At 58.9% G+C, this 17,075-nt stretch overlaps 1 protein-coding gene across 16 annotated transcripts in view; it reads right to left on the minus strand.

The window, feature by feature from the left end:
• MICAL3 (microtubule associated monooxygenase, calponin and LIM domain containing 3) overlaps positions 1-17,075 on the minus strand; it is a 144,114-nt gene that overhangs the window by 23,065 nt on the left and 103,974 nt on the right. For 12 of the 16 annotated variants that reach the window (XR_008199349.1, XR_008199348.1, XM_052639822.1 and 9 more), the window contains 4 exons: positions 7,436-7,631; positions 5,209-5,441; positions 2,118-2,255; positions 1,163-1,225 (listed from right to left, as the gene is read on the minus strand). Coding sequence is in view for 14 of the 16 variants with exons in the window: in XM_052639822.1 (XP_052495782.1) it covers positions 1,163-1,225; positions 2,118-2,255; positions 5,209-5,441; positions 7,436-7,631 (630 nt within the window). In the remaining 2 variants the exon portion in view is untranslated. The remainder of the gene's footprint in view (positions 1-1,162; positions 1,226-2,117; positions 2,256-5,208; positions 5,442-7,435; positions 7,632-17,075) is intronic. The other 4 variants (XM_052639823.1, XM_052639815.1, XM_052639813.1 and 1 more) reach the window with 3 other exon arrangements.

Consider the following 17,075-nt stretch of genomic DNA (forward strand, 5'->3'; position numbering starts at 1 on the left):
AGAGGTTAAGTTCACACATTTGCGGGAAGCAAGTGTGATGCGGACCCCCAGCTGGCCAGGCTTCCGGGCACAGTGCACTAGAGACGCCCATCCCAGTCCTGGCCCCACGGCCCCCAGGCCTCTCCTACTCAGACACACGCCTGTGCCCTAGACGCGAGGTTGGGAGTCGTCTACAGTCCTCAGCGGTACCCTGAAAAGAATCTGTCACACGTATCAAAACACAGTAAGAAGCTTCAATGTGGCCACAGCAGCTCTGAAAGAGAGACATTCTGAGGGAGGAACTGAGGGTTAGTCCAGGGCAGGACGGAGCGGGGCAGAAGCAGCCACACGCGGAAGCGGGCATCGCCGACACGCTCGGCTCTGGTCTAGTCTGCTGCTGCTGGGACGTCCCAACACCTCAGATTCGTCCAACCATCCTGGGAACAAAACTAACTAGGACCGGGGACCAGCAGCCCTCCCTATGGCTTGGTGCCTCCTGACGCATGAGCTGAGGACAGTGGGCAGCTAGTGAGAGAGGCTGGTGGGGAGGCCTAGGGCCCCTGTCCTGCCCACCCAACACCAGTGCCCTGGCCCTTCTGCACTTCACAGCTGAGGCCAGGACCTTCAGACAATGGAGTCCCACGACCTTCCTGGATACCAGAGCCCCTGGCTGAGAAACGCCCCCAGCACAGTTTACTGAGGACAAGTGAAGCCTTGAGGCTCCCTTGTAGCCCAAGTGCTCAGAAAGCCCTGCACCTCAGCCTGCAGACCCAGCCTGTCCCGCACCTCCAGCTGAATCCCCCCCACCAGTATTGACTGCCTCCTGCCACGATGCTCCTGTTCGTGGTTCCTCCAGCCTCCACCCAGCCCTCATTTCACAGACGTGAAACCTGAGTGCTACGCACAGTCCTTTGGCTTCAGCCTTCGCCGATCTCTACTAACAGTGGTGTCTGTCTTCCCTGCCGCCTGCACTCCTGCTCTCTCCCCTTGGGTCCTCCCAGGAAGGCGTGGGGTGTGTGTCTGGTCCATGCAAGGGCGGGCGGCCTGAGTGAGGCATGCACGTGCCCCCACCCTCTGCCGCGCATGCACCAGCGGCAGGCCTGGAGTCCCGTGTTAAGGTACCAGCAGGGCTGCTGAGAGAGGGTTACGGTGAGTGGGCAGAGAGCAAACATCGCCAAACTACCTCCGGAGACCGACTCCAGCCAGGCCTGTACTGCTGCTCGGCGGACGGATGGGAGGCCGGGCACTGAATTCAAAACAGACAACAAATACACAGTTACACGGGAGGAAGTGTTCCTGGTGAGGACAGCGAGGTCCTCCTGGAGTCTACAATGAAGGAGAGACAGACGACACTATAGCTCCAGGCCCGCGGTGCCCCGTGTGCTGGGCGAGGAGAGAACAGGGGTGGGGGGTGGGGGATAACGCAGCTCGAGTCCACATGGCATCCCCAGGCAGCAGGTTCTCTCTTGGCTCTCAAAGAGCTGCTGGGTGTTTATGTGGCTGCAAAAATGGTTAAAGACATTGGTCCCTGTGGGCACTGAATGCAAACACGGAAACAAAAGGGCAAGAGACAGAGGGGAAGATAGCGAGGTGGGCACGCCGAAGTTGGGCATGGAGAAGGATGCCCCCAGCGCTCTCTAGGTTTTCCTTTTGTTCCTTAAAAGAAGCCAGAACAAGGGTCATCGTCATCCTCTTGTGGGATGCAGAGTGCCTCCCCTAAAACCCAGAGCTGGAAATGACGCTACTTCAGATGCCTCCCTGACACAAATGTCTTCTTAAGACTTCATTTTAGTCCAAGATATGGTCCCTTGACCCCATTCTGTCCACACACACTCACACCCAGACACACAGCATGATGAAGAGCAAGGATGTTCCCGCAAGTGGACAAAGAGGAGCCCTACCTAGTGACATGGGGCAAAGGCAGCAGATTCTCAGTTCTTCCAAGGTCAAGTTCACCCCACTGTTTCCAGTCAGAGGAGAACCCCCCTCTCACCCCACTGACGAGAGCCCAGGAAGCAGACACGCCTCACTGGCTCTTACTTGTGTGGAGCCGGGCAGCCCTGCCCTACAGGAGAGTGCTCTGCAGCCCAAGGGGAAGCGGGCGGAGGTGCCTGGGGCCCTGCACCCCGAGCAGTTACCTCCGGGAAGGGGGGACTCGGGCGCCAGCACCGGGCGCTCCTCCTGGCTCTCACGGATATGCGTCCAGTGCACGTCGGCCTGGATCTCCAGCGGATCGGCCGGGTTCAGCAGCTGCTGCAGCCTCCTCGGGCTCCCGACTAGGGGACCAGGTTCCAGGGGAGGAGAAGGTGAAGGAGGCAGAGAGGACGGGAGGGAGGAAGGAAGGAAGACAGGGGAATGTAAACAGTCCAGGGATGGAGGAAGTAGACACCACAGGACAGGAAACAGAGGAAAAGTTACCATGTTTGCCAGGATCAGTGTGAAGCAAAAGCAGGCAAAAACTGAGAATCAGTGCATGCGCCTGTGCGCGCGTACACACACACACACACACACACACACACACACGCACACACCCCTCCTACTTGTCAGTGTCACCCGCCCCTGGTTTAGTGTGATCCCGCCCCTTGCAGCCTCAGTGCATTCGCGCTGTACTCGTTCAGTGTGACTCTGTCCCTTGGAGCCACAGTGCACACACATGCACACACACACACACACCTGACTCCTACTCGTTCAGTGAGATCCCACCCCTTGGAGCCTAACTGTTGTCCATGAAGAGTGTTACTCCCTGTCCAGCACAGAGCCCCTTCCTCTCTGCAGCTCTTTCCACCTCAACTGCCTCTAAGGGACCCAAGCACAGGTCACGACTGGCCTTTGCAAGGCCAGCCTCTCACACATGTGGCTCCAAAGCCACGAAGCCTGTGCCCACTGCCACTTGCTGCATGGACAGAGATGTGGACGGGCCAGGCCATCTTGCAGGAACCAGCAGCTCACATAGGCACAACATGACTCTGTTGGGACTCTCAGTCATCTTCTGCCCCTTCTATGCTGGGCTGAGGCAGGGGTGGACTCAGAGGGGCTGCAGCCAGGGAGAAGGCAGGCGGGGTTTGTCCTGCAGACCACCACAGCTCGGGGAGCTCACACAGGAGCAAGAATTCAATCCTTCTGTGCCTTTTCTGCAGTCAAAGCCTTTTCCCTTGATTCTCCTCTAGGGGCCCACTGGTCCCCCTCAGACACTAGACCCAGCTCCTCAGCCAGGTGAGAACCCTGCTGCTGGCATCCAAGGAGCACGCATGCATGCCTGCCCTGTGGGCTCTGAATCGTCAGTACTAGGACCACACCATATGCTTGGGTCAAAACAGGGGACAGCCAGCAACGTGGGAGAGGCGGACCACAAGACGGAGGGTGGCTTTTCAGCAGCATCTGATCCAAAGGCCTCTCCACAGTCTACCAGGGCAATCTGGCTTCACCACAAGAACCACAACCTCCTAACTTTCAAGCAACAGGAAGAGTGCTTGGGGCAGAGGCCACCAGATGTGGGCAGGGGCGCCGGGCCAGGAGCTCTCCTGGGAGCTGCTGGCTGCTAAGGGCTTTCTCACGGGTCGAGGGTCCCTGGCAGAGCTGGACAGGCTGCATCTCCAGACCAGGACAACAAGTCCAAGAAGAGATGCAGGCCCCTCCTCCAGCTTCCAGGTGAGCAGAGGAAGACAGTGAGGCTTCTCCCTGGAGCTGCCCAGGTCCCACCAAGCAGGGGGGCCTGGGGACACACTGCCTGGGCACGGGGAGGGGTTCTGGGCACTCTGTGATATGAGGTGAGTGGCTCACATCAAAGCAGGAACAGACTCTTAAGTGGATGGAGGACAGGCAGCAGCCATACAAGGGGCAAGAGGGGTCAGTCGGGCGGGCCTGGGGCGGCTGCCTCTCCTACTACTGCACTCTAGGAAGGCCCCCTTCTCACGTGGGACCCGCTCCTGGGGGCAGGGCGGAGGCAGCAGGGGTACCTTCCCCTGCACTCAGGTCCTCATCCCGCTGCAGGAGCTGGCCCTGCAGGCATTCTCTGTCCCAGGGCCAGTACTCTCCTTCTGCCCGAGCACCGCGGGGGCAGACAGGAGGAGGACAGAGAAGCGTCACCCCCGGTTCCTCCAGCTAAAGCCCGGCCCTGCTTCCACATCCCAGAAGTCAGGTCTCAGGAGGGAAGAGGGGATGCACACTGACCCTCAGCTGTGTCTGGGCTACAAGCCACCAAGGGACCTTCCAGGGAGGCTGTGCCCTCGCAGTCCCCACAGACTGACCCCGGACCATCAGCTCTGCAGGCAGGCCGGCCGGCAGCGGAAGGAACCCCAGATGCTGCCTCCTCCAACTTTTCACACGAGGGGGCGTTCAGGCCCCAAAGGACACCCTGGAGCCCCGCCTGGTCTCCAGGTGGGAGGGAGGGAGGGAGGGAGGGAGGGAGGCCTGCAGGAGGACCTGGGCCAAAAGGGTGTCCACATGCCCACGGAAGCCCTGCCTCATCTATCGTGGGTCGCCGGCTAGGGGACACACAGCGCTCCAAGGACCCCCAGTAACTCGCACTGTGCCTGGCCAGCACCCGTCCCTCACTGGGCTGCAGTCCCCAGGCTGGGACTGGCCGCCAAGCACAGGGACCTCCAGGCGGGGCAGAGGTCCCAGAGCCATAGAGGGCCAGCCCTGGGGGCCAGGCTCCAGGCCAAGGAGTCACACCCTCGTGCCTCGTCCACGTGCCTGGAGAGAGAGCACAACCCTAACAGACATGAGTCCCCAGGGGCTCTGATCTCTGTCTGCCTGGCCCCTGCTCACCACTCCAGACCCAGGCCAAGCCGGCATGGGGGAACGGCCCTCTGAGCTCCTTGTCACCACTCGAGCTCACACACACAGCTGATGGGACACGACCAACACCTCAAGTGCCCGACGAGGCATTTCAAGAGCCAGCCCGACCGACCCGCCAGGACATGGCTCCCAGAACGTCCCCACGCTCCACGGGTGAGCCTGCCCGGGGGCCCTCTCCTCGATGCTCTGCAACCCCCGACACCCGGGACCAGGGAACCCCAGAAAGCTAAGTTCCCTCAGCTGGAACAGGACAAGAGTGACCTGAGCTGCAGGAGGCCCTTGCCCGCCTCCACGTCCAGCTCTACCTGACGGCCCATCGTGGGTCCCCCAAGGCCTGAGAGAGAGGTGTCCATCATGGGTCCCCGGCCACAGAAACCGCCCCCACACACTGCGGTCTGACGTCAGGGTCAGGAGAGGGTGTCCACTGACCTTCACTAGACTCGTCCTCGTCCTCCTCGTCCTCGTCTTCTTCCTCCTCCTCCTCCTCCTCGTCGTCTTCCTCATCCTCCTCCCCGGCCCCGAAGCTCCTGGAGGCCTCCAGCTCCTCTTCACTCTTCCCTCTCAGGAGCGCATGGATCCTCACGGCCTCCTTCCAGGGAACACCGCCCAGGTCCGAGGTGGGCAGCGGGGGCTCCTCCTCCTCCATCTCCGACTCCGAACTGCTGTGGGAACAACCGGAGAACCCAGTAAGGGGACGTCTGGAGGCCAGGGGCACAGGCAGAGGAGCCGGCAAGGCAGCCGCCCACTGCAGGGCAGGACGGGACAGAGGATGCCTCAGGGGCCAGCACACGGGGCCAGCACAAGGGGAAGCAGAGGGCAAGAAGGGCGCTCGGGCTGCCTGTGCAAGCCTCCCTGCCCTGCAAGAGGCAGTCACTGCTCGAGGGCCCAGGCGCCCGCTCCCGGGGATAAGCTCGCCCCACCTCGCTCTGAGGGCCGGGCCCGGGCACCCGCTCCCGGGGATAAGCGTGCCCCACCTCACTTCGAGGGCCCAGCCCAGCTGCCTATGTCTGGGAGTGAGACCCTAAGCCCTCAGCGCCCCGCCTGACGGGGGAAGTCTGACTTCCTGCGGCCTCCAGTCAGGGTGGAGAGTCTAAGAACGCAGTTTGGGGCAAAGGCTTGGAGTCACACAGTGTCAGCTGACCTGGAGCCTGGGCTCAACCACAGCTGCCCCCAGGAGGGAACGTGAACCCGGAGGTTCTGAGGGTGTCGCCGCATGTCAGCGCCAGGAGAGTGGCTCTGCCTGAGCACGGCTGTGAGCACAGCCCCTCCAGGGGGTTCTGTATCATCTTTATAGAGAAATACACCGACCCAAGGGTGATGGGGGAGACTGTCACTTCGGCTGGGTCAGAAGCGAGGGTGGTCTCCTGGGCTGTGTTCCCCTAACCCCTCACGGGGCCAATGGCTCTGCCACGACAGCCCCGTCCACACTGGGAAGGGGGTGTGAACACCTGGTTGTCGGGGTGAGCTGTGGAGTGGGGGATGTACTTGACTTCACCACGCTTTGCTACTCGTGGGTCCTCCAGCCACCCACTAGCTTGCTTTACCCATTTACAGTCAGTCTGTCATTCAGCAAATGCTTCTGAGCACCTACTGAAGTTCAGTTAGTATATCAGGAAGAAAAGAGCAGGTCCTCACTGCTCAGCTCAGTCAAGCGAATCCTACTCCATTCATGGGTTCATTCATTCGCGCCACCAAGACTTACCAAGTGTCTTCTGCTCACAATGCCCTTCCCAGGGCATTAACACTAAACTGCCACAGAAAAGATCCTCAGTCTCGAGGGAGACAAGACGCAAACGCCAGGACCAGACAGGGTGGTGATAACTGAAGCGGGTGAGGGTTGGCGCGAGGCAGATTCCAGCAGGCAGACCTAAGACTGTGGACTACAGGACGCGTGCCATCTGGAGTCTGATTAGCTTTCAGTGTTGACTGAGCTACGGCTTCTGCCTCATCACCGTGACTTCATTTGTTTGCTTTCTTATTAACTAACAACACTGAGCAACCCCGTGCTTGTCATTTAACATCTTCCAAAATAGGAAATCAGGGTAAGAATGCCCCCTGTGCTCATTCCTAACCTCAGATCAATTTATACAACTTCAGGTGGGAGAGGGGAGGCCAGGCTGCCCTTCCTTCGAGCCGAGCACACTGGGACCCCAGTCGTGGGCTGCAGTTCTCTGTAGGGGGCGGGGGGAGCTCCGGGCAGCACATCCCTAGGCCATGTCACGAGGGTGGCCAGCATGATAAGGTTCCACTTGAAGCTGTGGCAGCTCAAGGACCGTGAAGAAGAGCAAGGGACGCACACGGCATAAAAAACTGGGCAGAAAGGTCAAGCCTCACCTCTCGCCACAAGCTACAGGCTCTCAGTCCCTTTCTGAGTGGTCTCACCACGTGCTTCCAGAGATGAGAAGCAGGCAAGCCCACTTCCTGCCTCTGTGAAGGCCAGAGGGGAGACAGACAGTTCCTCCCAGGCCTCACGGTCCATGGGCCCTTGGAGCAGCCCTTCAAGTCTGGCCAGGCTCCTCACAGCACATCAGACGAGGAGACAGACAGGGAGGCCACACGACCTGCCTGTCAAGGGTCACAGCCAGCATGCAGACCCAGACGGGCTGACTCAGGGCTCCGCAGCGGCCCCCGCAGGCAGCGGTCCCCAGAGGCTGACCTGCTGGCCGCGTCCTCCTCCGTCCCCGTGTCCAGCACACTGCTCAGGTTGTGCTCGGCCTGCGTCTCCTCGGGCACCTCCTCCAGTCCCTCCGCCTGCCGCACCGACAGCCGGTAGTTCTCCAGCTCGATCCTTTCCGGGGTGCCCCGCAGTCTCTTGGCGACGCTAGGCTCCTCCAGGCCATTCACACTTGGGCCTGCACGACAAGCAAGGAGCAAAGTGCTAGGGGTCAGTGATGGGGACGACAGAAGGAACCTTCCCCTGGAAGAAGGGGCAGCCATCCTGCGAAGCTGGGGAGCTGGACACTGCAGTGGTCAACAAGGCTGGGGCCCACAGAGCCCAGAGGATCCTGTTGTGGGTGGGAGGTGCAGAAGACCCCTCATCTGCCCTGCAGGAAAGCCTGGGGAGCAGTGGACACTGGCTGCGGAGAGGGGCCAGGCTGGACCTGAGGGAAAGCAGCCTGTCGAGGGGAGAGTCCTCCCACTGCCCCCACCCCTCGGTCCAGGACACAGCTGAGGTTCGAGCACTGCATCTGGCTGGTCCATGGCGGAGTCCAGGGAAGCTGTGCTGCGGTGCGACCGTGCATCTGTCTGCCTCATGTTGAGATTCATGGTAAAGGCTCTTTGATCAGTGGGGCACCCCCGCGTGGGCAACTGTACCCACCCAGAACAGTCAGGCCCCCTCATTCCTGGTGATGCCAGCTGGACAGCTTGGTTGAGCTGGTGCTTGTCAGCTCTGTGTTGTAGAAGGACCTTTCCCCTTTGGAATTAATAAGCAGATTTGTGCAGTTATGGGTGGACACCCTGGACTGCCTGTTCCTAGCACCCCTGCGTCCACAGTCTGAAGATCACTAATGACCTTGCCTGGGTCAGCTGCTACTTTGGGAGGCCCACAGCAGTGCTTTCTAGATTCTAGCATTTCTTTGTGAAGAACTCTGAGGACTGCAGTGGGCACGTGGACTCTGAAGGGCTCAGATGTCCAATGTCACCGCCACGCCCCCTCCATCCCCATCTCCATCCTCACATGCCCTGACACACCTTGTGACCCTACACTCGGGCAAGAGGCCCCCTGACCACTCTTGCCTGTGCCCACTGTGACAAGACGCTGCATGTGGACGCAGAGTCACACGGACCCACCTAGACACTGGACCCCACCAGTGACTGGCTGAAAGATCTTAGGAAAATCACACGACACAGAGAGTGCATTTCCTGACCCTCAACGAGGACAGTCCCGTGCCCAGGGTTACTGTGCATGTGAAGGGGGTTATACTCACACACACACGCACGCACACACACACACACACATGTACACGCATGCAGGGGCCGTCCCCGTGCCCGCATACACTGCCCTCCTCCACACAGGAGCTAGGGGATACGTCTTGAGGTCCAGCAACCTTTTCACTGCCGAGTTGTACACGTCTCCTGTATCCATTTGCCCTGGACGGCAAATGGCAGTTACTGCACACAGAAAGCCAAGGGAGGGCACGGCAAAGGGGCCCCAGGTGGAGGCAGGCAGGCCATGGCGCTCGCATCCTGCCAGGGCAGGCGCCCAGCTTCTGTGACACCCCAGGCTCTAGAGAATGACACTGGGTTTGGCTGGTGAAGTCACACTGCCAGTTTCGGGTGACAGGTGGTCTTCCAGAGAAGCTCAGTACTCGAGGAAAGATTGAAGGACAGGATTGATAACCGCTCCTCACAGACCAACTGTCTACCTGTCCATCCGGGGTGACCGTATGCTTACGTGAGGCACAGAGAAAAGAGTGTGTGGATGCAAGGGGGAGACACTGAACTGCCAGCAGTCAGCAGTGACAGAGGGACCGAGCAGGGGAAACGCGACAGGGATGAATCAGAGCTGTCCCAGGAGACCCCCGTGGGAGGGGACAGCCTGCAGCCCAGGGAGTCCTTTCCGGAAGGCCGAGGGACTCGTCCACACCACAGGCCTATGCGCCCTGGCTGCAGGATCCCAGGGAGCTTTTGCTGTCATGTTAGTTTTCTAGTGTTAAATTCCTTTTTCTGCTATTATTGCAGCATCTCCCATGGGTGCTTTTCAGGCACGTGGGAATCCTGGCACATGTCACTCTCCCTAAGACACATACCCTGGTCTCCACTGAAAGACTGTCCCAGGGCTCCGTGTAGCTGTCTAGGTAACACGTCTTTCCTGTGCTCAAACGCCTCACAGGGGAACCTCGGCCTGGCCCAACCGGCTGCCGCGTCAGCCTGTGGGAAGCTGCAGCTGTGACGAGCGCACTGGGGCTCGCTGGTGCTCTTTAGTCCCTGACAGCCAAGCTCTAGCCAAAACTCTTGCCTCCCCACCTGGCCACCCAACTCCACACATCTGTGAACACACAGGTGCCACAGGGGCCACCCACAACACAGGAACGCCCCTGTGATCTGTCCAAGGGAAGCGATTTGTCCACCAAGCCACTTGTGTGGCTAATCACATATGCAGCAGGTAAAGAGAAGGATGGCCCCACAGGTCAGCCTGGCCCAGGCCTCTCTCCTCCCCCTGCCTTGGGCACCCTCTGCAGGCCCCCAGGGCTCAAATGCATCTTTATCACGCCAGCTACCTCCTGAGCACACCTCAAATGGGGATGGGGCCTCGGGGAGGGGAGTACCCTCTGATGTGGAGCACTTCCAGTCGTCTGTGCCCCTGGGCACATTTTTTAAGAAACTGTGCCCATAATCCAGCCATCACAGGGACAAACCTGCCCACACCCACCCCCACCTTCCACGAAAGGCCCTCTGCTCTGCAGCAGGCTCCTGTTGAAGACAACATCTCCCTCCCCGCAGGTAGCCCAAGATTTGTTTCTGGAAATGAGCCAAGTTCCACCAGCAGGCCCACAACCACTATCTGAAACACAGGCTCTCATCTGTCCACCATCCCTGAGACTGGCCTGGAGACTGGTCAGGGGCCCTGTGAGGCTGATGGAAGTGAGCACAAAGCCCTTCCCAGCAGCCAGCTGGGCACCATGAGGCACCGTCCAGTGCTGACTCCATCCTGCAGGGGCCGTGAGGTGGCACAGAAAGCCCTGGGGCACAGGGTGTGGGTGGAGCCAGACCACCCCCAGGCCCCATGAGGGCAGCCCAAGCCCCATTCCTGAGAAGCTATGACCTTGCTGTTCCTCTCTCACGTGGGTGCTGACAATTCAGCTTCACCAAACTCCATCTGTGACTGCTTTCCTTTCGTTGTTATAGTGAAGAGCCTCTGGTGGTCACAGAGTCAGCAGGTGACCTCACAGCCTATCCATGCAGGCTGAGGAAAAAGCAAGGCCAAATTTAGCCAAGCCCTGCAGGGACTTAACGTGCTGTGCCGGCCAGCTCCCAGGCCCAGACACGCAGGCCTTCTCACTGTTCTGTTTCTCCAAACCTCTGCGGTCTGGGAACACAGCCCAGCGGGCCGTGCAGTCCTCACCCTGCAGGATGCACCGCCCAGTCAGCAGAAACAGCCCGAACTCACACTTACTCTGATGACCCCAGCATTTTCTGGAAGCCCCGCCAACAATCATGGCTGATAGTCCCCAAATCCTGTCAGATCAACCAGCTTCCATGTGTTCTAGCTTATTTGCTCCCGACAACAGCCTTATGAGGTAAGGGGAGCAGGGAACCTTTTGTCCACGTTTTCTAACTTCATTAGACGGAAAAGCTGAACCTCAGAGAGACCATCGACCAGAGATGGTAGGGTGACAGGCTGCAGGGCTGGAGCCCAAGTCAGCGTCTTCTCGGCACGTGTTCCCTAGCCTGGCTCTGTTATTTGATGACCATGTTCCAGGGTGCAGGGAGGTCCACTGCGGGTCATGAAAGACCTCTGGACCTTTGTTCCAGAACGTGTCCTCAACATCTGACAGCATCTGCAGCACCTGCAAGGACGCCTGCTCGCACACGGGGCTGTGGGCTAACAGCCTGCCCGGGTGGAGACCCTGCGTCACTGCCTTGGTTCTCACACGCCCTCCGCCTGATCTCCCACAGGGAACAACCACGCAGAAGCTGATTTCACGCCTGCACCCTGTGCTCACTTCTGACTCTAGTCTAGAACGGTGGTTGTCAAGCAGATGCTCTTCTCGTTCGGGGTCGCCTGGCAATATCACAACCTGGGAAGGGGTCCTGACATCCATGGATTCTACAAACAGCCGACAACGCACAACACAGAAGTATCTACCCAAACATCAACAGCACCGAGCCCAGAGCGCTGCCTGGAAGTCACAAGGGACTGTCTCCAACCTCGTGTTCAAGGGGCCAGCCGCCTGCCAGACGCTGGACCACAGCCCGACAGACAAGGTCGTTAGGACGGAGCGGTGAGCTCAGACATTCCTCTCTGCTGCTCAAGTGAGGCATCCTGACCCCAGAGGGCAGTGCATGGAGCCCCCCTACCCCTGGGAAGGGCCACGCCAGGCGCACAAGCCCACGCGCTGGGCACAGCACCCCACCCTTCCCAGTCCTCCAGCATGGCCCGGCTCACAGGAACTGTCCATCCCTACTGTCCATGCGAGGGCTGCCCACAGGCCCGCCCAGCCCTCCAGCGTGGGGCCTGGGGAACAGAAGCCCACAGGTACATCAGGAGGTCCACTCACTAGCCCAGGGAGAAAACCAGACTTGGAGACACGACATGGAAAAACACTGCTTCATTTTTCGTGTGCCCAGCTCTCTTCATTTTTCCATTTCCCAAAACATCCTCTGTGGGCTCACGGGGCCCGTCGCAGCACACCTGCCTACAGCTGTGCCCAATGTGCTCAGGCCTCCGAGCGCTCATGTGCCAACCCGAGCTGACCTGACATAGCAGAGCCCAGACAGCAATGATGCATGCTCCCTGCTCAGCCGGGTTTCAGGGTCATTTGATGTGAGTGGAGTCTAGGGGGCCCAAACTCAAGGCAGGTGAGAAGGCCGGTGTTTCCATCCTGATGATTCTGTTCCGTCAGTACAGAACCAAGCAGACCTCGTCTCTCCCTCTCCTTCGGCCAACCCCACCCAGGGCCAGGCCGGGCCACTGCTGAGAACTGAAGAGCAGTACATCAGTTCCACCACCCTTGGGGCCACTTAGAAAGTGTGATGAAATGTGAGAGCAGAGAAGAAACTGGGGCTCAGGGAGCAGCCCTGATCATCCCCCTGAACACAAGCCCGTCTCCTAGGGACTGACAGGCAGGAGAGTGCCCACGGACGGCCACGGGGAGAGGCTGTTCAGGTCCATTCTCACTGACACGACTTCAGGCTTGGTTTCATTCGAATGCATCAAAGAGCTGATACGGAGAAAACGAGGAGGAGCTGGCTCAACGCCACCGCTCTGCTGCCTGGCCTCTTCTGACCACCCCCTGCACGCATCCGGGATGAATGCCCTTGGCTCTCGAACCCACCCTCTTTGCAAAGGCACATCCCCAGCTGGGGGGTGGGGGTCACTGCTAAAAAGCTACACATGTATTTCCTGGGAATAACCAAACACACACTCACGGATGACAGAGGGCACTCAGGAATGTCTTTTAACGAGTCATCTCTGCGGAGCCAACACGCAGCTCTTCCCTCTCCCCAGCAGACGAGCTGAGGCTGGGGGCCAGGCAGTGCCAGGGCGGTGCTGTGTCCTGGGTGCAGACTCCACCGGCTCCCCCCGGGTCGGTGACATGGCCTCGATCCAGTCTGCAAAATGCTGCCTTCCTTGCAGCAACAGGGGAGTGTTGCATCTGGACAGCGCCTGGCACACGGAAGAGCTGCATGCCTGCCGCATCAACGTTACAAGTCCTCCTGAACTGTGCTCTGAGTTTCTGTGACACCAGCTCCAACAGCAGGCTGACCAGTATAGTCACTGGGGAAGCCTGACACGCCAAGCTTCACTGTTTTTATTTGACGGGTACTCCAGGGCAGACGTCGGCCATCCCGGCTATAAACATCACAGCCCTCGGCGTGGTGTCTGCAGCCGCCGGGAGCACGGCCATCAGCTTGTGGCAGCCACCAAGCACTGCAGCTCCAGGGCTCCAGCCTCCGCTGGGGCCGGCTGCCCACACCTGCACCCGCCTCCCATGGGGCTGGGCCTCCAGCAGTACTGAGACCCCAAGAAAGCTCTGCCTCACTGAAGACAGGCAAGGAGCTGGTGCAGAGTGACCCATGGGAGACTGAACCAAGGGTAAAACCTCTTTTAAAGGACGAATCTACTGACCCAGAGAAGTCTGTTGGTGGCAAATACGGGGAGGAAACTTTCACAACGGGTCTCTCCTACCTGGAGATTCTTCTAGATCACAGGGGCACACAGGCTGCTGTGGCCGTCCCGGGGCCTCCTCAGCCGTACCGTTCCCCTTCGGGCTCTCAGGCTCTTTGACCGCAGGCCCCTAGCCACACTTTCAGGTCTGACCTCTGAGAAGCCACCTAGTCCCAAGAACTCACCTCCACGGACGTGCGGGTTCACCACCGTGCAAGGACACGAGAGCCGAATGACACGCTTATTTGGGCCTCTGCATAGAAACAGCCCCGATGCTGTCACGTGTCTGAGGCCCAGGTCCTCCCGGGGCCCCAGGCCTCGCCTGGCAGCCTGGGTCTACAGGGCCCCTGGTGGGGCCAAGTTTTCTCAGGGAGTTGGCTGTGATGGAGGCCTAGGCACAGCGGGACCCCAGGTGCAGGAACTCAAGAGAAGCAGGTCCCTGAGTGGAGGGCCCGAGCTCTTCTGGAGACCGAGGCCCCTTAACACAAAACTACTACTAAAGACCCCAGTTCCAGGCGAGGACAGTGTGAAACAACAGTGGCAAGGTGGAAATAACCCTGATACCTTACACAAGCACAGAAGAGGAACGCAATGCACACACCAGGGACAGGCTCATGCAGTCAGCGTACAGGCCACAGTGAGCTGGCGAGGACAGAAAGAGAGGTGAAGGACACGTGAAAGGTAACAGAGATCCTGGTCATCACCCGCACAGCCCAGGAGCCCCGGCAGGCATCCCCAAACTGCCCTTTGCACCTGTGAGTGATGGGGGCACTCTGACCTCACCTGTGGACACTATCAAGGGCGAGGTCAAGTTTGCTTGGCTTGAGTTAGAGGGTGGGTGGGTGGGAGAGGGCGCGACTTCCCCTTTCAATCACTGTCTTTCTTGGAGCAAAGCCTTGCCCCCACCCTTACCCTAGAGGACCTATGGAGCAGGAGGCAAGACCAAGTGCCATGCCTTCGGGGTTGGAGCAAAGCCTTGCCCCAGAGGACCTGTGGAGCTGGAGGCACGACCCAGCGCCATGCCTTCATCCCTGCAGGTCCTTGGGATGGTCTCCTGGCCAGCACTTGCTGGGTACAGGGCTGGACCTTGAGGTACAAGGTGAGCCCTGGTTCAGGAGTCTTGGGGAAGTCACAGAGCTCTACGAAAGGGCCTGGGGTCTAGGCATGAGTTTTTCCAAAGCCCTGTGCAAGCCACTACACCCCAGAAAGGCCGTGTGGGGGCTTTTTCTCCAGTGTGTCCCTCAAGGGCAGGATGAAACCCAGGGTCTGTCCCGTGTCCCCGTATGCACACAGGAGCCCTCCCGGAGAATGGACCAGTCAGGGGAACAGCCAGGGAACTGTTGAGAAAAGAGGAGGCTGGGTTTCAAGAAGTTTGGGGAAGAAACTGAGACCCAGAGGGAATTCTCCAGGGTCTTCACCCACTCTTTCTCTCCCAGTCTTTTGCAGAGGCCAGGACAGACCCGACTGACTGATTTCTGAGAAAGGGCAAGAAGAATTCGGGACCCAGCAAAGTGCTGCAGCCGTGCAGGCACCCAAGGGTGGAAGGGAGAGGCCCTTCGCACCAGACCCCGTCTCCTAGAGCACAGCTGTGCAGACGGGGTGCTCAGTGCCCCTCGCCCCACTGCGGCGCCCTCTCGGGGCCCAATTCAGCACCCACACTGGCTGACCCCGGCTCCACGGGCTGCACCGCCAAGGTCACAGCAAATGTGACAAGGTCTTGGAGGCACAGCCCTCCAGGCTCCAGCGGTCAGGCAGCACTGGTCCCCCGGCTCAGGGTCCGTGTCACACAGAGAAACAGAGTCGGGAGGACAGACCTGGACCATCCCTGTCGCCTGAGAGCCGCAAGCAGAGGAAAGGCGCCTACATGCTCCTGGGCCTGGCACTGGCTCGTCAGGAGGAGGACACCGGCCTGGGGCCCCAGCAGACACTGGCTCGGGGGGAGTCTCTGTTCCTCACCTGCCAGTCCCCCGGGGCCCTCATGCAGGCTGACTAGACGGGGGACACAGGTGGCATCTTCCTCCACGAAGCAAGCAAATGTCTTCCACCATGCTCCGCCACCCCCAGAACAGGGGCCTTTCCATTGACAGGAACCTTTTATTTCAGGTTCCCTGTCTCCCCCTTTTAATATACCTACACTCTCCCCCGAACCGGCCCCGGAGCGAGAGTCCTGAGGCACAGCGCTGTCAAGCCTACTCCGAGACCTGCCTAAGTGGGCCCTTTCCACCCTCCAATCAGGAGAAATGGGAGGAAAAGAAATACTCAGAAACCTGAAGATTGTTTGGAATTTATTCTCTTAAATAAGAACGGTAACATTTGTTAAAAAAAAAAAAAAAATTAGAAGCACAATACCTTAGTTTCACAGAAAACAAAGTTTCACAGAAAAAACAAAGTTACACAATTAAATAAAAACAGCTCACAAAGAAACACACCAAAACTCACAACAGCACAGATTAAAGTCAAGCACGAAGCTTCACAGAAGGCAGGCCGGAGGTAGAAAGGCGGGCATCCCTGACACAGCTCTGGCCTCCGTACCATGCCTGGAGACCCACTTCTGCTTAATGGCTCAGGAAAAGTGGGGTGTGGAACCCCTTAACTCACTGGTCAGGCCTTCAAGGCCACGCTGAGGCCACTTTCAGGAGAGACTATGGGATTCCACTGTCTACAGATACACTAAACACCAAGAGACAGCAGGAAGCTGAAGTAACAGGCCCAGGGAGTCAGACACGCCTTGGAAGCAAAGCGGTCCTCGGGGCCCCTGAAAGAGAGCCCTGTGCCCCTGGTCTCTGGTGCTGGAAGTATGCTCTGCTTGCTCTCTGAGATATTCACCCACAATCTCCACCTCCACCGGAAGCCTGGCTTCTCTGCTCCCTCCAAACCCCTACCGGAACACTAAGATAGGCTAGGTCCCCAGGTAAGCCAGAACTAAGGAAAGAGAAGCTTTAGAAAAAGCTCCACTAGGACTGTGATTATTATTCAGGGCACAATATGTAAACGTGTACTTATACACATGAGGCTGAACCGGTACAAGCACGTGTATGTGTATATGTAAACATGCGTACATCACCATTTGCTAACGACTCTCAGGACTGGGCAGGGAAGCTGGATGGAGAATTCTCTGCCTCACTAACAGGTTTTCCAGAACTGGAAGCAGACTTGGGAAGCAGTGGGAGATCTGGTAATAACTCCTTCCCGATGGCAGGAACCCAGGATGGGTCGGAGTTGTCCTGCCATGCGACTGTCCTGGCTGGTGCAGTAAACGCCTGGTTTCTTGGCGCTCACTCAGCAGGCCCACTACAGAACCCGGGTGCCACACAGGTCTGTCTAGGGATGGGGGCAGGCAGCGCCCAGCCAGACAGCCTTATGTGTTAAGATCATCTTTCTGTAAGATGAGAGGCAACGAAGGCTTCCTCCCATCCCATGTCTGTCACAGGGACTGGAAGGACAGCGTTTCTGATCCCCATGA

Source organism: Budorcas taxicolor, chromosome 5 (genome assembly GCF_023091745.1).
Source record: "Budorcas taxicolor isolate Tak-1 chromosome 5, Takin1.1, whole genome shotgun sequence".
NCBI lineage: Eukaryota > Metazoa > Chordata > Mammalia > Artiodactyla > Bovidae > Budorcas > Budorcas taxicolor.